At 41.2% G+C, this 18,199-nt stretch overlaps 1 protein-coding gene across 6 annotated transcripts in view; it reads right to left on the bottom strand.

The window, feature by feature from the left end:
- ppp2r3a (protein phosphatase 2, regulatory subunit B'', alpha) overlaps positions 1–18,199 on the bottom strand; it is a 307,995-nt gene that overhangs the window by 36,677 nt on the left and 253,119 nt on the right. For all 6 annotated transcript variants that reach the window (XM_048542153.2, XM_048542157.2, XM_048542154.2 and 3 more), the window contains 2 exons: positions 14,488–14,591; positions 10,447–10,549 (listed from right to left, as the gene is read on the bottom strand). In XM_048542153.2, coding sequence (XP_048398110.1) covers positions 10,447–10,549; positions 14,488–14,591 — 207 coding nt within the window. The remainder of the gene's footprint in view (positions 1–10,446; positions 10,550–14,487; positions 14,592–18,199) is intronic.

Here is an 18,199-nt window from a genome sequence, read left to right as displayed (position 1 = left end):
GAGAATGCCAGCTGCTGGTTTCTCTTCACCTTTGGAACTGTTAGCTGATTGTAGCATTCACAATAGCTGAACGACAGCAATGTACCAATGTAGCAGAACTTATGGAAATGATAATGGCCTCGCCTGCCACCCGGAGGCCACTTGCTGAATCACAACCCAATCAGGCAGTTGACATACCAGCAGTGGGGGGAGGCAGTGGGAGCTTCCCCGGGATCAGCGCTATAAGGGCAGAGGGCTGACCTGCCATGAGCTAGTATCCAGAGGCTGGCAACTGTTTTGATCAGCAGCGCCTTGGCAAGATGGCGGCTGCTCTTGGAACCACATCCACTGGAAGCCGATGGGTGCAGAGAGGCATAGGCCAGAGCTTAAGCAACAAGTGGAGGGTTTTGCAGGGCAGTGGGATAGGCGATGTGGAGAAAGAGTTGGCATCACTTGGCAGGGTGCGGCTCATGCATGTTTTCCCTAAATTTCCCGCGTTCTCACCTTTTCTGATCTTAGGTCCCTTGATCAGGCATGGAGCACCAGACAAGCAACAGCCTGCACAGGTTTACTTGCCATTCAAGGCACGTGACAACTGTCCTATTCACATCTGGATTAGCACCAGTGGTCATCATTGACTGTCCACTCAAGGCCTCAATGAGAGGCAGGGTCTTGAGTCTGACAATGGGGCTTCCTGCCCTGGACTTAAAAATGGAGGTGGAGGCAAGTGGGGTTATCAGCTGACACTGATTAAATGCCCTCCCTGCCTCCGAATGTCCCAATGGGGAGGCTAGAAGACTCTGCCCATGGCTTCAAACGATGACACTGTTGTTCCTGCGCATTTGGCCACGTGAGGAGTCACAGGTGAGTAGATGGAAAAGGTAGAGCAGCAGCAGGATGGTACTCATTCAAGACCTGCAGTTTCAGCCAACCTGACTCATCTGTGTTCTCAACACCCCATGTTCTTCAACATGCCTCACTGAAGGTGGATAAGGTCATTAAACTTTGCAGTTTACCTCAGTTGGGGGCCCTTCTCCCTCCAGTTATGAGCCACCTTCTCCTGAAGTGGAGGAATAGCTGTTCAGGTGTTTTAAGTTTCAAGAACACTCACAGTAATAATGCTCGAGTACGCGTCATACTGTTCATTGAATGTATCAGTAAATGAATATGTTTGAAAGGTGGGAAACTCTGAGATGATCAGTGAGGTATGAAGTTGAATTATAAACAGCAGCGTGAACGGGTGCTAGACTTCTAATGGTGCTGTGGACAATAACAATGAGAACGATCATGTGAATATTTTGCATGGTACAGCAGGAAAAAAAAATTAACAGAATGCGAAGAAATTTTGGTACCACGCATATTTAGAGCAATTACTTAGTATAGAAACAATTGTATATCCTTATCTTGGCAGTGTCTCCAGATGGCCTATTTATTTTGCATATTGGAGAGACTTTCTAATTCAGACAGATTTGTGACATGCCTTTATCTTCATGGGGCTTTTAAACTGGGGAGAACCTGGAGTGCCAAATACAGCAGTCTTCCTAGGGTCATATTTACGCAGCAGTACCTCAGCTGCTGCATCCCTAAATTGGACCACGCAGTGCACCTACTTGATTGCTGGTACTGTTGCCACTTTGCTTTTAGTTCACAACGCTTTTTGTTGAAATAACAACACAAGCATTCAAATTGCTGTTGCAGCCCTTTAACCAGTAACAGCAGCACAGCGAAGCTCTTTCTGCTGTCCATCTGCTTCCACAGGCACGCGGCTAAGTTCAACATGAACATGGTTGGTCGGAAGCCCAGAAGCTCTGATTGAATGCCTGTGCATGAAAAGTCTACACTGTTTGAGTTTGGAACAAGCAAAAACACTAAGATTTACCCCATACAGATCTTTTATCCCTTCATTTTAGCTTGTGCCCAAATTTACTCAGTTGCTTCCTCAAGACAGTAGGTGGCAACCCATCCCAGGTCATGTGCAGGCAGCTTAATCACCTCCACCCCTCCCCCCCAACCCCCAGCAGAATAAGCACTGAAACATTAGGAACAACACTTCTGATCAGAATAAACGTTTACATAACTTGATTGATTTTTATTTTAAAGTATAAGCTAAAATACGTGGCTCCTGCAAATCAAAATGTTTGAATTCCACCTAAGATGGGGAATGAATTAATTGTGTGTGATGCCTAGAAAGTTGAAGGACTTGCATAATCTCATATAAGTGAGAGAAAATGTTCATTGAACTTCTGGGTTAAATTCAATTTAAAAGTTCTTTTATAATGATTCAAGGAAGTGCTTACAACACATACACCCTCATTCTCTCATATTAGTGAACTAACAGACAACAGGTTGAAATATATGGGCCCTCACTCTCACAGAATCATAGAGTCCCTGCCGTGTGGATAAAATGTGGCCCATCGAATATTTCACACTTACTTCAATATACTGGGTCAATATCCTGGGACTCCCTCCTTAACTGTATTATGGAGGGGTGTGCAGCTACTCCAAATGCACTGCAAAAGGTGCAAGAAAGCAACTCCCTACCATTTTTTCCAAGGACAATTAGGAATGGGCAATAAATCCTGCTGCATTTGCCAGTTACGTGTACATCCCTCGAGTTAAAGAAAGTCCAGTGACATTATCATAATGAGATTGTCTCTTGCTATGCATTTCATTTTCTTACGTGGGTAGGGGAATGCCTTCACCGACGGCACTAGCAAACCTCCAAAACCTTGCTCTGGTGTCATACTAGATTTATCAACTGAGAAAATATGTAATGACGAGCTAATCATCAACATGTGGCATTACCTCAAAGCCTGTGTAGCTCTGATATCCAGTACTTGAAGCTGTTAGATGAATTTCAGCATCATGTTTGCATTACAAATCCACCAACTCCCACAGCTACCTGGACTATACATTCTCACACCCCACTTCCTGGAAAGACTCCACCCCATTCTCTCAGTTCCTCTGTCTCTGTCGCTTATGTTCAGATGAGGCCAAGGGAGCCTCTGAAATGTCCACATTCTTCCTCAGCCAAGGATTCCCCTGTTGGCAGGGCCCTCAATCGGGTCCAACCCATCTCCCACACTTCTGCCTGCTCTCACCCTTCCCTTCCCTCCCGCAACAGGTATAGAGTTCCCCTCATCCTCACCTACCATCCCACCAGCAGCCACATGCGGAAGATCATCAGACACCATTTCTGCCACCTCCAGCAAGATGTCACCACCAGACACATATTCCCCTCCCCTCCCTTGTCCGCCTTCCGCAGGGACTGTTCCCTCTGGGACACCTTGGTCCATACTTCCTTCACCCTCAACATCTCCCCACAGCGCCACGGCACCTTCCCCTGTAACCGGCGAAGGTGCAACACCTGCCCATTTACCTCCTCCCTCCCCAGTATCCAAGGGCCCAAACATACCTTCCAGGTGAAGCAACACTTCACCTGCACTTCCAAGAATCTAGTCTACTGCATTTGCTGCTCACAATGTGGTCTCCTCTACATTGGGGAAATGAAGCATAGACTTGGCAAATGCTTCACAGAACATCTATGTTCTGTTTGCAAAAAAGGCCCTGAACTACGTGCTGCCTTCCACTTCAATGCACCACCCTGCTCCCTGGCTAACATCTGTGTCTCCGGCTTGCTGCGGTGTTCCAGTGAAGCCCAACACAGGCTGGACAAACAACACCTCATTTTCCGCTTGGGGACCCTACAGCCCTCTGGACTCAATACGGAGTTCAATAATTTTAGGGCCTAAACTCTCCCATGTCTCAGCACCCCCATCCCACACACCAGGCCTTTTTACCACATAGCCTGCCATTACACACCCCCTGTTGTTAGTCACTAACAGTCCCCATGAAGTACTATTCACCCTCCCAGCCTGATCGTTTTCAACTCCTTTGTCTGTCCAAGTGCCTTTCTCTCTCTCTTCGGGCTTCTGCATATAAAGTGATGTTTTCCCAGCCACCATCAGTTCTGAGGAAGGTCACCGGACCCGAAACGTTAACTCTGTTTTCTCCTTCACAGATGCTGCCAGACCTGCTGAGCTTTTCCAGCAACTTTGTTTTTGTTCCTGATTTACCGTATCTCCAGTTCTTTCAGTGTTTATTATGTTCCTACTATGGTCTGGCTGAGAATTTCGTGTGTAAGCTTACTTCACATCTCTGTGGGATATTGTACTGACACCCCAAAATGTTGCTTCTTCAACCAGTTGGTCTTTAGAGATTTAATCAAATCAAATCTTTGCTCCAAAAATACTTGTCTTCAGCTGGATAAAAGAATGCTCTGGAAAATCATCACAAATACTAAAAAACGCCGCATTGCATACAATGGAGGAGGTTAGTTTCTGTGCTAGGGATTGACAGGAATATGGTTTTCATTGAACCCAGGGGAGTGACTTTATAATTTTGCAGTTCCGTGCAATAGCTACATATTACAAAAGCTTAAAGATTACACTTTATTTAAATACATGTGAAGACTGTTACCACTTTTCAATCAACAAACTGGTTAAGTCATCTTCACAACGTTTAATTATTACAAACGTCTTTTAAAAGTACCTTCCAGTCACTGCTACAATGTCAACTATAGCCGAAGGCAATAATGTTACTACTTTCTTTGGGTAATGTGTATTTCAGCTGAGCCCCATTAAAATTGACAGTCACTGTGGGCAGTACTTTGGGCAAATTTTGCTGCTGGCATTCTTTACATCGCCATCCCATGTAAACAAAGTACTTCGGAAATCACATCTAAATCGGTGTCCCAACTAGAATACGATTCCTTGTGAGGTTATGAAGACGTGAATTTGAATTAGCTTATGCATTGGAATTAGAGGTATTAAATATTTTCTTAAAATACATGCTAAGCTTTTTCTTAAATTTAGGCTATATTTATTAAAAGACCAATCCTTTTTGAATGTCAGTTTCTTATTTTGCAGTCCCAAAAGCCAATGAGTAACAGGAGCAGACAGCAATTTCATGCATAGTTGAAAGTTGATTTGCCCCTACTTTTTAAAACAATTTTATTCAACAAGTAGTTTCAACACAGACCACAAATTTAAATCAAGACACTCAACTCAGGTATTTAATATTTGATAACAATAAATGAAGGTGATAACTCAACTTTAATCACATCGCAATACCATAATTTATCTGCTCAAAGTTTGCTATGCTCCTGAGCTATCACACCTATAAGCAGTCACAGGCAGATCAATGGAGAACAAAGGAAAACATACAAAAGGCGAAGTTTAGGAGGGTATGCCAAGAGCCGCACCAGGCACATTGAAAAATGCTTCTACAGCACAGAATGGATTGCATGCCAAATGGCAGAAGCAGCAGGCAATAGACCATGTTGATATCATGTAGCAACGGATCAGACCCTAGCTCTGCCGCCCTGCCTCTTCCAGTCATTAATGATGGTGCACAGTTGAACAATTCACTGGAGGATGGGTCCACAAATATCTGCATTCTCAAAGAAGGAGGAGCCCAGTACATCTGCAAAAGTTAAATCTGAAGCATTTACATTCATCTGAAGCTAAACGTACCGAGCGAGTGATCCATCTCAGCCTCCTGCTGACGTCCCAGAAGTACAGATGCCAGCTCCTCCCTGTGATATGAAGAAATAGCTGTAGATACTGGATACAGCAAGGGCTCTGGTCCCTGGCAGCATTCTGGCATTAATACTGACGACATGTGATCCAGAATTAGCTGTGATCTGGCCAAAGCGTTTCAGTACAGCTACAACACTGGAATCTATCCAACAATGTGGAAAATTGCTCAGGTATGTTGTGTTCACAAAGTTCAGGACAAATCGATTCCAGCTAATTTCTGTAATATTAGTTCACTCTTGATCATTAGCAAAGCATGGAAGGTATTGTTGACAGTGCTATCAAGGGGCACTTAAACAAAATCTGAACTATCACACTTATAACCAGTCACAAGCAGGTCAACTGAGAACAAAGGAAAACATACAATAGGCAAAGTGTAGGAGGACAACTGAACCGATGCTCAGTTTGGAAGATGTCTGGCCACTAAGTTGCTGACCTCATTACACTCTCGGACCAAACATGGACAAAAAAGCTGAATTCCAGTGAAGGTACGAGAGTGACTGCCTTTTACATCAAGGCGGCATTCTACTGAGCATTGCCTCACAGCACCAGAGACCCGAATTCAATTCCACCTTCCGGCAACTGTCTGTGTGGAGTTTGCACGTTGTCCCCGTGTCTGCGTGGGTTTCCTCCCGGTGCTCTGGTTTCCTCCCACAGTCCAAAGATGTGCAGACTAGGCAAATTGGCTATGCTAAATTGTCTGTCGTGTTCAGGCATCTGTGGATTAGGTGGGATGCTGTGAGGGTTGGTATGGACCTTTTGGGCCGTAGGGCCTGTTTCCACACTGTAGAGATTCTATGATATCGAGGAGCTCAAAATTAGTCAATGGGAATTGGAGAAACCCTCTCTGCTGGTTGGAGTCAAACCTGACACATAGTAAGATGGTTGTGCTTGTTGGAGGTCAGTCATCTCAGCTCCAGGACATCTCTGCACAAGTTCCTCAGGATAGTGTCTTAGACTCAGCCATCTTCAGTTGCTTCATCAGTGACCAACCTCCTTTATAAAGTCAGAAATGGGGATGTTTGTAGAGAATTGCATAATGTTTATTAGCATTCGTGATACCTCAAAAACTGAAGCAGTCTCTGTCCATATGCAAAAATATCTGGACAACATCCAGGCTCAGACTGATGAGTGACAAGTAACACTCGCGCTACACCCGTATCAGACAATGCCCATTTCCAACAAGGGAGAATCAAAACTAATATATCTCAATAGTATTACCATCTCTAAATCTGCCCCCACTATCAATATCCTGGGGACTACCTGTAAACAAAAACTAAACTGGAGTAGCCATATAAATATTGTGGCTACAAGGACAGGTCCGAGGCTAGGAATTCTGCAATAACTCAACTCTAGTCTTCCCAAAGCCTGATCATCACCTATAAGTTACAAGTTAGGAATTTGATCAAATATTCCTCACTTGCCTGGATGGGTGCAGCTCCATGAACACTCAAGAAGCTTGACACCATCCAGAATAATACAGCCCACTTGACTGGCACCTTAATCACAACACTGACGCACTTCCCCACTGATGTACAGTGGCATCAATCTGCACTACCTACAAGATGAACCATAGTAACTCAGGTTCTTTTATCAGCCAGTGACTTCTACCACCCAGAAGAATAAAGACAGCAGATATATGGAGACATTTCTACATAGAAATTTCTTTTCAAGTCACACATCACCCTGTCTTGAAACTATATTGCCGTTCTTTCCCTTCCTAATAGCACCGTGGGTGTCCCTACATTCCAACAACTGTAGCAGGTCAAGGTGGCAGCTCACCACCACTTTCTTCACTAGCTAGCAATATGCATATCCCAACTGCAAACTTAAAAAAAGGCTTTATGAAACTTATTTTTCCAACAGGCTACTGAACACATGCCCCAACATCAACTCAGTTCAAGAGGAGCAAATACCAGGCGGAAGCTGATTTCAGTTTGCAAACTATTTCTTTTGTTTCAAACACTGGGCAGGTTAAGCAGGGTCTACGGAGAGAGAAACAAGAGTTACTATTTCTGGTCAATGACTGTCAGGGTGGTCACTGGTGTGAAACATTACCCTGTTTCTCTTCCTACTGATGCTGCCTGACTAGCTGAGTCTTTAAAACAATTTCTGTTTAAATTTAATATTTCTAGTCATTCTCAGTATTTTGCCTTCCCCTTGTTTTAGTTGATTTCTCATCTTTATGATTTTAATTGGAGATTGAATAATTGAATTCAACACATTATGAACAAATCTGGAACACACAGGAGTGGCATTTTGAACCTGTTCCATTATTCCATAATATCATGGACGATTGGAGAACTAATTCCATAGAGTCATTGACCCATGCCTCTTAATTTCTTCAGTAGTGTGTTACATTTTGGGAGGGCATGACAATGCTAATGTTGAGAGACACTTTTCCCTGGCTGACAAGTCTAGGAAATAGGGAGCATACTCTCGGAATAAAAGCGATTGATCATTTAAAGCCGAGATGAATGAAAATTTCTTTCCTCAGAGAATCTGGATTTCTAACACAATTAGCTGTGGATGCTTATTCAAGATTGAGATAATTAGATTTTTGGGAAATAAAGAGATACTGGAATACGGGCCAGAAGAGTGGACGAGGATCCTAGATCAGTACAATATTATTGAATGGCAGAGCAAATCGGAGATGACCCATTGCCTATTTCTGCTCTTCTTTTAGTCTTAACATAAATCTGTCAACCTCAGCTTTAAAAATAAATACTCCAGTTGACTCCATTTCAAGTACTGTTCACAGAAGAAAATCTTGAGCTTTTGCCACTGTAACATCATAATAGAAGTGTTTCCTCATTTCAATCAAAAACTTAAAACTAGATTCATTGAGTAGTGAAAATAGTTGTTCTCCATCCACCCTCTCATATCATATTAATACCTTAATAACATTAACCAATTCACTCTGTAATCATCTAAATTCTAAGGAATACAATCCTCATGCAATGGGAATAGGCCAGAGGCCACCTCAGGTTTGAATTGTCTTACCACATAATTTAACCTTTATCATTCAGAATCATTCTCGTATATCCATACTCTGAACTTGGTATGGCATTCAGAACTAAACACTGTACTCAAGCAATGGTTTAACCAAAGCTTTGTAATAGCTCTGGCATGACTTCTAACCATTTGTGTTCTACTCCCTAAAGCTCAGCATTCCATTAGACTTTGGCCTGCTGTGTTCATCCAGCCCCACACTTTGTTATCTTGGATTCTCCAGCATCTGCAGTTCTCATTATCTCTGATTCCATTAGACTTTTTTTAATATCTGTTGTTGATATTCTGATAACCTTTGTCAGTTGTATTCACTAGAAAAATAGTTAGGGCCAACTGACATGTTTAAATTTTTAACCATGCTTCACAGAAAATTTAATACTTCCACATTAATTGCGTTTTATTTCTTTAAAAGATAATTACAGATTTTAAATTGACTTTGAGTAGGATTTGAACCCATGTCTCCAGATCATTGGCCTGTGCCTCCGAATTATTTGCTCAGTGACACTACCACTTATACTACCACTTCCTTTATTTGCATTCATTAAATTTGTTATTTTACTCTTTGTGTAGAGAACACATTGCAGTAGTACACCCTCACATATCTTTCTCCTCTATTGTTACTGTTCCACTTATTTCTCTCACATTTCAGTCTCCTAATATAATGTGTTTTTCATTTTTTTGGGTTTCCCCAAACCCAAAATGCCCAATGCACTATTCCTGACTAATACTCTAGTCTAATTTGTTTTAGACTTATTATTTTTACTATCTTATCCAACTAAGAGCACCCCTCCAAAATTTGCCATATTAAAGTACTTGTGACAGCTTTATTTATTCTTTCCATTGGCTCATGGGCCCAGCCTGTTTTGAACAGAACTCATCTCAACGCAACAGTTCCTTGCTGTGCCTGTATAGTATGAAATACAACATCTCATTCCCAAAGCACCTTTTCTACCACATATCTCTTCTCCACTTGCAGATCATTCAAGTAATAATCTAGAGAATGTAATCCTGGAGGTTGTTTTGTCAGCAGAAAGAGCCCCTGGTACTTGCTGAATAGGATCTCGCATCAATTTTCCGATGATGTTGATCCTACTACAGACCACAATGGCTGAATACCATACTTCTTTCCTCAATATCCTTTCAAGCACACTCAAGATGTTTTTTAACCCAGGCATCGGGTTACATCTCGTGCAAGACTCAGTTCTGGTATGCATCCTCTCAATTATTGTAATAACATAACACTTAACAAGTCACACTTTCCTTCCTACTCCCTTTGGGCAGTCTGCTGCTCCAACAGCCATGGTTCGCATTCTGGCTATCATTTCAATAATTTTTATACTTAAACAGGGAAACATATTTGACTTAATTCTATGCGTTTTTGGTGACAGACTGGGAGTACTGGTAATACAACAGTGAAAAAAATAAGGAGGAAAGTTCACAATCTTCTCACTGCCATTGCATATTACCGGCAGTGGAAACCTCATCAAGCACTGGACAATCAGTGTCAAATTAAAAATTCTTCACTACCCCATTGACATTTTGCTCATATTGAAATGGAACACCACCTTGGCTAGGTCTATGATCCCTTCATCCTTTTAAAACACTTATCAAACTACCTCAGTCTCCTCAATTTCATCCTAAAAGGTGAACCTCTTATTTTGGTACGGTGTCTGCTAATTATCATCACCCTCTCAAGAAGAACCATCCTCCCAATGTCCATTATATCAGTCCCTTCTGTATTCTAAGCCAGCCACACACAATAAAAAGAGGTTCATAAACATTCATGAAAATAATTGGCTTTGTTAAATAGCACATTGTATTGAAACATTCATAACAGTGGAAAAGAATGGGTGCAGACCTGCAGGAGTGGGATGAAGTCCTCCTGTTCCAGATAGTTACAGCCTGGTTTGGCAAGAAGATAAACAAACTTAGATGCATCATCATGGCAGCTCTGCAGTACTCTGTGAAAGATACATCCATTGCATTTATTACTCAGGGACAGCAAAAGAACACATGCATTTGTAAAGATCAACAAATGATCCTGCCTTAGATCTTTTTCATTTCATTTTATATTAACGTCCTCCTTCTACATCGATCAACTAATTAAGACAAACTGTTTCCATCTAACGCATCCGCAGGGCCCACGGGAATGAACAGGTGTGCATGTCCACTTTAAAAACTCTTTTAAAGAACTGGCATAGGTCCATGGGTTGAATTTCCTCCTTCTGTGCTATGATTCAATTATTCCTTCATCAATTTAAACAACAGTATCAAATCACCTCATAGATTCCTTCTCAAACTGTCAAATGTCACAATAAATTTTATAAACGCAAGTTCTTTCCATTAAATATTGATGTGTCAGTGACCAAAATTAAATGTAATGAAGTAGTGATGATAAATTGTGTCTCTATCAGCCTTGTTGGGTGGATGAGAAAAATCTCAAAGCATTACTTGAAAGAGGAGCAGGGGAGTTATTCCTGATGACCGGGTCAGTAACTATTCCTCAAATCAACACCAGTAAAAAAATCTTTTACACAATTAACATGTAGCTTTTCGTGGCAACTTGCTGTGTGCCTATTGAATACTGTACTTCAAAAAAAGCACTTCATTAAGACATCCAGTGGCCACTATAGAAATGGAAGCTTTACTTGTTTTTCCACTTTTGTGCTGTTATCACCAATTAGGTTGGATAAAGTTAATAAGATGAATTTGTCTACATTACTCATAAACTATACGCCTTAAAGTCAACCTCAAAAATCTAACAATGCTGTCTTGCCCCAGTGTAAATTTTTGCATTTCTCATTTTAGCTTTTTAAGTTGTCTGAATGAGGATTTCAACAAAATGGAAGTTTAGAATTGTAGTCACTTAATAGTATAAGATTAATTTAAAGTATAATTCACCTCTGTTGGAGCTCTGACATCCTTCAGATAGTCAAAAGTTATCCTATAGCTCCAGGAAAAATATCAAATAAGGTCCCAGAAGTAAAAAGGAAGTTTTATTTCCATATTCTCCAGTGTGTCAAGTAAAATTTGCCTTTACACCTTAGTCTATAAAATATACGAAGTAGTTTGTCTTACATTAAGCAACACAGATTACAATTCACAACACTTTCATTGCCTCACTATGTACTCCTTAGAGTATGTTAAACTTCTCAAATTGCTATTAGATCATTTTGACCTATATGAAGGGCATGCTAAGGGCATATTACAAGCGTGGTATGTACATCACTGCTTGGTGACAACAGATTGTAACCAGTTTTTCAGAGTCCTAATGGTTTCATTAACCCAGTGGAAAATGTTTATATCAAGAGCCAAGAATATGAAAAGGCCATTTGACCTATCATATCTTATCCTCCTTCTGTCACTCAATCCCCAAGAAATTGACATTTACACTTATAGAATTCAGCTTTTGTCTCTGCGTCTGTGAGCCTGCCTTCAAGGCTGTTCCAAGCATACATAACTGAGTAGAAATAATTGCTCTCTACTATCAGTTAGGAAGCTTTTCAAATAAAGTGAAATTTGTTCATTCTTTGACTAATTAAGTGTTAACGTTGATAAATTTAACATACTAAGGTACTAAGAGTTTTATGTTATATCCACTGGGGTTTGAAAGGAAATTTTACGAACTAAAAGCTAAATCAAAAGAAAAATAAACCAAAAAGAAATCCTTGAAAGAAAGTCTCCAGATGTAAATGGAGGATTAAATGGAATACAGACCTTTTAAAAAAACCTTTACTGTTTCTAGGACGTGGGTCAACATTGTGGCCGTTCCTTGGAATTGAACCTGACAGATTTTAGGACAATCAATGGGAGCTTCACAGTCATCAGTATCAAGGCTAGCTTTCAGTTGCAGAATTATCAGCTGAATTTAAATCCCACCAACTGCCATGCTGGGACTTGAACCAATGATTTTATTTTGATTTGGCTTGATTTATTATTTTCACATGCACCTAAGTACAGTGAAAAGTTTTGTTTTGCATGCAGCACATGCAGATCATACCATACAAAGGCCAAAGGTGATTGAACAGAGCGAGGAATACAAATGCAAAGAAGGTTCACGAAAAGCAAGATCAGCATTAGACTTTAAAGTTGACAGGTCCATTCAGAAGTCTAACAACAGCAGGGAAGAAGCTGCACTTGAACCTGTTGCTATGTGCATTTAAGCTTTTGTAACTTCTGTCTGATGGAAGAAATTGGAAAAGATTACAGCCAGAGTGGGAGGGGTCTTTGGTGATGCTGGCTGCCTTATAGCGGCACTGAGAAGTATAGATGAAATCAACAGATAGAAGGCTGGCTTACACATAATGGTCTGGGCTGTGTTCACAACTTTCTGTAGTTGTCCCAGAACATTAGCCTGGGCCTCTTAGTTAGCAGTCCAGTTACCTTACCACTATGCCACAGTTTCCTCTTGATCATAAGATTCCTTGTCCTGGATCACAGGACTTATTATCGCCAGTTTGTTGCCTGACGATGGGATTTCAATCCAGTTTAAACTGATAGAAAGTCTCTCTCTGACAGCTGTGAAGGTCCTGTAAAGCCACACTTAGGGATAAAAAGAGCAATTAACTAAAACAAGAATCAAGATAGTATAAGTCTCTTGCGTATCCCCTTCCCCACATCACTGGTAGTTGTGCTTTCCACTGTCTAAAGCTAAGCTTTTAGACTTCACTCATTAGACACTTCCTCTTTATCACTTCCTTTTCTTCCTTGGACTTATATTTCAAAACCCCTTTCATTTAGACAGCACCTTTTGACATGTAGCCAACAGCTTCACAGAAGTGTTTGCAAATAAAATTTCAGAAAAATTGGCACAAGGAGAGATTAGGTCAGGTAACTGAAAACCTGGTTAAAGAGTTTGAATAATCAGATTAAAGGAGAACAGAGAATTAGGAGGCAGAGGTGTTTAGGGAGGAAATTTCAGTCACGAGCTAGCTGAAAGCATGCCTGCCAATGACAGAGTAAATAAAATTGGGAATGCACAAAAGGCTACAAATAAAACAGTATGGAGTTCCCTCTGGCCAAAATTATAGTCACCCCTCTACATACTGCCTTGTTTGGTTTGGAGTCTATTTTTATTTGATTATTCTTCTGTATTTCTTCCTGTGAATGGTGCTAATAAATGAAAAGTTGTTTTTACCATATGCCTTCTAAACATAAATTTCACTCTAGCTTGCAAGAACTGAACCTGCCTGCAAGCTTTTTGGAAGGGATTAGTTTGATACCCGCAATGAAATAAAAACTCTTTTAGGATTGCTTCCATTTTCTGAACAACATTTTGGCAACTTCCTCATCTCAATGACAAATCACCACAATGTAAAAATGGTGACTTATCTACAAAACAAAATAAAATAGGTGAAAAAAAAGACTTTGTTGACAATGGCTCACGGGCATGCTTCTTGCTTCAGAATTAGAAGATAATGACCTCAAATCTCATTGCAGAGAGATAAATAAATACATAATCCAGATTAATACTTCAAAGAGGACACAGCGAGTGCTGCACTTGCAGAGATGCCATTCTCTCTTTAAACCAGGGTCCCATGTGCTCTCTCTCAGATCAACATAAATGGCTCCCTGGCAATTTTTGAAGAACAGAGGAGTTTTGCCAATATCCTGGCCTCCACTTATATCTCAACTCGCATCACCTAAACAGATAATCTGGCTAGTACTCTCATTGTTGTTTCAAGATCTTGCTGTGTTCAGGTTGGATGTCATATTTCTATGTGAGAATTTAAAGAGGTACCCAGATGGCTATAATGTGGTTTGGGAAATTCTTGAGGTTGTGCGAAGTGCTGTAGACAGGCAAGATGTTGCATTTTCCATGTCTGTGAGCTTTACATATCCTTGCATAATATCTACTGGTGACTGCAGTAGTGAAATGCAGAACACGGCTAGTACTCACTTTCTCCACATCGTTACAAAAGAGTGTACAGACACAAATCCTGTCTGTTCTCCACCAGCAGAAATGAACATGGGGGCTTTCCAGTACAAAGGACAGCTGCATGCCTGAGAAGAATACAAAAGTCAAGTTTCAAATATCATTTCACTTACACAGGCGCCTAAAGGGTACAATGAATCTTTGAATAAATTTAACACAAATATACTTAAAATAAAGTGGGGTTTTTACTGCAATACAGCTAATATTGGCTGTGATAAAGCATACTTTATTTCTTCAATTACCCAACACTTTGAAATTTTCCCCATCCACACTTGTCCTTTCACTTCTCTGACTTGTCTTTTCATACAGCCCAAATCGTTGATTCTGTATATCAACAAGTTTTTAGAAAAAATAAACTAGTATTTACAAAGTTAACAGAAAACCTTAGTTTATATAAAAGTCTGACAGTGAAATGATTGTATTATGAAGGTGACTATTTCCAAACAGATTGTAGCAGCAGTGCAGCAACAGGTCTCAGCCTCGAACTGAAAGATAACGTTTTGTTTATCTTATTGTTTATGGTGATGTTTAGTAGGAAAGAAAACGGATTAGTCAAAAACACTGGACTTCAGTTAAGAGAGATTTATGAAACATTTTGGCTTGTATTAATGTTGCATCACTGGATGACTACAAAGATCTTTTAAAAAATCCTCTTCTCTCAATTTAACTAAAATAGATTACAGTTTGTTGAATGATAAATTCTTAAGGTTTATAGGATCTAACATTACTCTCTCCCTTGCTTTGACAAACAGCCTCAGCCCAAACCCACCTCAGATCATGAGAGAGTTGCTGAGGCTGATTTTTCCATTTTTAATCAAAATGTGGGGGGCAGGCATTAGCTGGAGACCAACATACCACCTCTACTACTGTGATAACGTGACTTATCATGTGTCAATCAGCTAATTAATAGCTGAAAGGCAGCTAAAGTGAATTTTTATCACCCCTGGCAGGCCTCAACACTGGCTTTTGTGGCTGCCAGGAGCCAGAGGTTGTCAGCTTCTGTCCCAAAGATAGTCAGTCAAGGACTATTCCTCAGAGGGTCCAACCATGAGAAGCTAAATGTTCTTCATCTTTTTAAGCTAGGGTTAGGGTCATAGGGAAAGCAGGTCAGAGAGGTCAAAGGCAACGGTAGGAACTCTTGTGCCTCCGAATGCTTCCAAATTTGAACAATTCCCATTTGGGAATCTAGCCATCTTTCCGTCTGCCAGGATGACACGTGATCAAGGCCAGTGGTGAGCTGAGGCCCTGAACTGGTGAACAAGGTAAAGACACCATAATCCCAGAGGACTATTGGGCTATTCACTCATTAGAGGGTCTTGGCTAGTAGTGGTTTAACTGGAGAGTCACCACGCCTCAGGCAAGGGGAGAGCTCAAGTAGATGGGACCCTTACGGTGACCTCAGCTGGTGTGGGAATAGAAACAGCACTGTTGACAACACTTTGCAGCGTAAAGCACTGTCCAGCCAAATGAACTAACCAAATCCCATACCAGGATTGACATTTTAAAGTTCTTAATTGATGGCAAGTTGGGAATTTGTGTGCGGTACAGTGGCACAGAGGTTAACACTGCTGCCTCACAACAACAGGGGCCCTGGGTGACTATGTGGAGTTTGCACTTTCTCCCTGTGTCTGCATGGGTTTCTTCTGGTGCTCTGGTTTCCTTCCAAAGTCCAAAGATGTGCAGGTTACGTAGATTGGCCATGCTAAATTGCCCACACTGTCCAGGGATGTGCAGGCTAGGTGGATTAACTAGGGTAAATGTGGGGTTACAGGGATAGGATGGATGCTCATCAGTGGGTCAATGCAGACTCGATAGGTCTAAGAGCCTCTATTTGCAATTCAGGGATTCTATGTTTCTAAGTCCCCATAGAATCTTCTCACTCAGAATTTAAACGGTATGGATGGTGCGACATGAACAAAGTGCTGGGAGTTTAGTGCAGAGGGAACAAGGCTGTTCTTTGTGTTTCTAAAATCTTTTTGTCAACCTGTTTGAATTGGTTCTTACTCTTACTCTGAAGTATCCAATTTATAAGAAAGAACTAAATTGGTGAATAATGGCAAGTAATTCTATTTTCTACCCTCCAATCTGCAGTTTATTATAAATAGTCCTGAAGTAAGCTTAAGGTACGGCAGTGCAGCTCTGTCAAGCAGAATGTTTATCTTGTGTCACATAGGGATTTGTGGACTTATCACATAGACATGTGCAGGAAATGTAACTGGTTGCAAACACTTGAGCTCTAGGTTTCAGAACTTGAACATCTGCTGGGGCACTCTAGTGTATCTGTGAGGTAGAGGACTATGTATGTAGCATATTTAGCTCAGTGGTCACACTTCAAGATTGGGGCATATGGGCAGGTGGGGAATGGGTGACCACCAAGCAGGCACTGCAGGTGCCCCCTGACATTAGTGAACAAACTAATCTGTTCTCTGTTCGGGATACTGGTAAGCACAATCATTTCACTGAGGAATGTAGTCAGGGTTAAACACATGGTACTGCAGGTGCCTCAGCTGTACAAGGGGGACTGAACAGCATTAGTGACAAGGTATTTGTTGGTTTGGGATAGATGTGTGGCTGTAGACATGAGTACATGATGGTACGTTCCCCCCCACCAAATACCCCTCTCTGCCAGAGTTAAGGATGTCAACTGCAGCACATAGCTCTGGAGAAGCATGATCAGCGACACTATAGACTGTAATCTGCATTGGTACCAACAACATGGGAAGGGAAACATGGTCCTTCTATTACAATCCAAGCAGTTAGGTGGAAAATTAGCAAGCAGGACCAGAAAGCGGTCATCACTAAAATACTCCCAGTGCCATGTGCAATAGCACTTTTGACATTAGAATCTAGGTGGGCAGAATAACCTTTGTACTCTAAGCTTCTATGATTCTTGCATATAGAAACAGGAGGACAGACAAATGCACTGCTGGAAAGTGGGAAGGACTTTAGATTCTCAGGACGTTATCTGGCTCTGGGGGAGATGGCACTAAAAACAGCTGGACAGATTGAACCTGAACAGAGTCAGGACTGAATTCCTTGCAGGGTGTTTTACCAATGCTGTTGGGGAGGATTGTAGCTACAGCAGCATGGTGTGAGGGACAGGAGTACATCGAGGAACAACAAGTTGAAATAAAACTTACTGAGAGACCATCAGTATTAGAATACAGAAGAGTAAGTACATATGTAGCATTACAATATAAGAGAAATCTAAACCAGGACTTCAGTGTACAAATGTGAATGTATGTGTAGTAAAAATGATTGGAGAGCTTCAGATGCATTCACCATATGGAATTACAGTACTGTGGCTACAACAGAGACCTAGCTCGAAGAGGACCAGGACTGGGTGTTAAATATTCCTGAATAAAGGATGTTCAGAAAAGAAAGAAAAAGAAGGAAAGCTGAGATTGGGGGTGTGAGGTGCTGGTATTGGTTAAAGAGAGCATTGCTCTGCTGAAGAAAGAGAATGCCTCAAAGGACTGAAGAACAGAATCAATTTGGTGAGAGCTAAGGAACAGAAAACGTGCAAATACATTGCTTGGTGTAGTCTATAGATCGAATAGTTGGAAGGATGTAGAGCAACAAATCTGCAAGGCAGTTGCAGGAAGTAGCAAACATTATCGTGCTATTATAATAGACAGTTTAATTATCCAAATGCAGACTGTAGCAGAGGTTGTGC

The sequence above is a fragment of the Stegostoma tigrinum genome, chromosome 14 (assembly GCF_030684315.1).
Source record: "Stegostoma tigrinum isolate sSteTig4 chromosome 14, sSteTig4.hap1, whole genome shotgun sequence".
NCBI classification, from domain to species: domain Eukaryota; kingdom Metazoa; phylum Chordata; class Chondrichthyes; order Orectolobiformes; family Stegostomatidae; genus Stegostoma; species Stegostoma tigrinum.
Note: the sequence above shows the minus strand (reverse complement) of the source record. Positions and strands in the feature narration are given on the sequence as shown.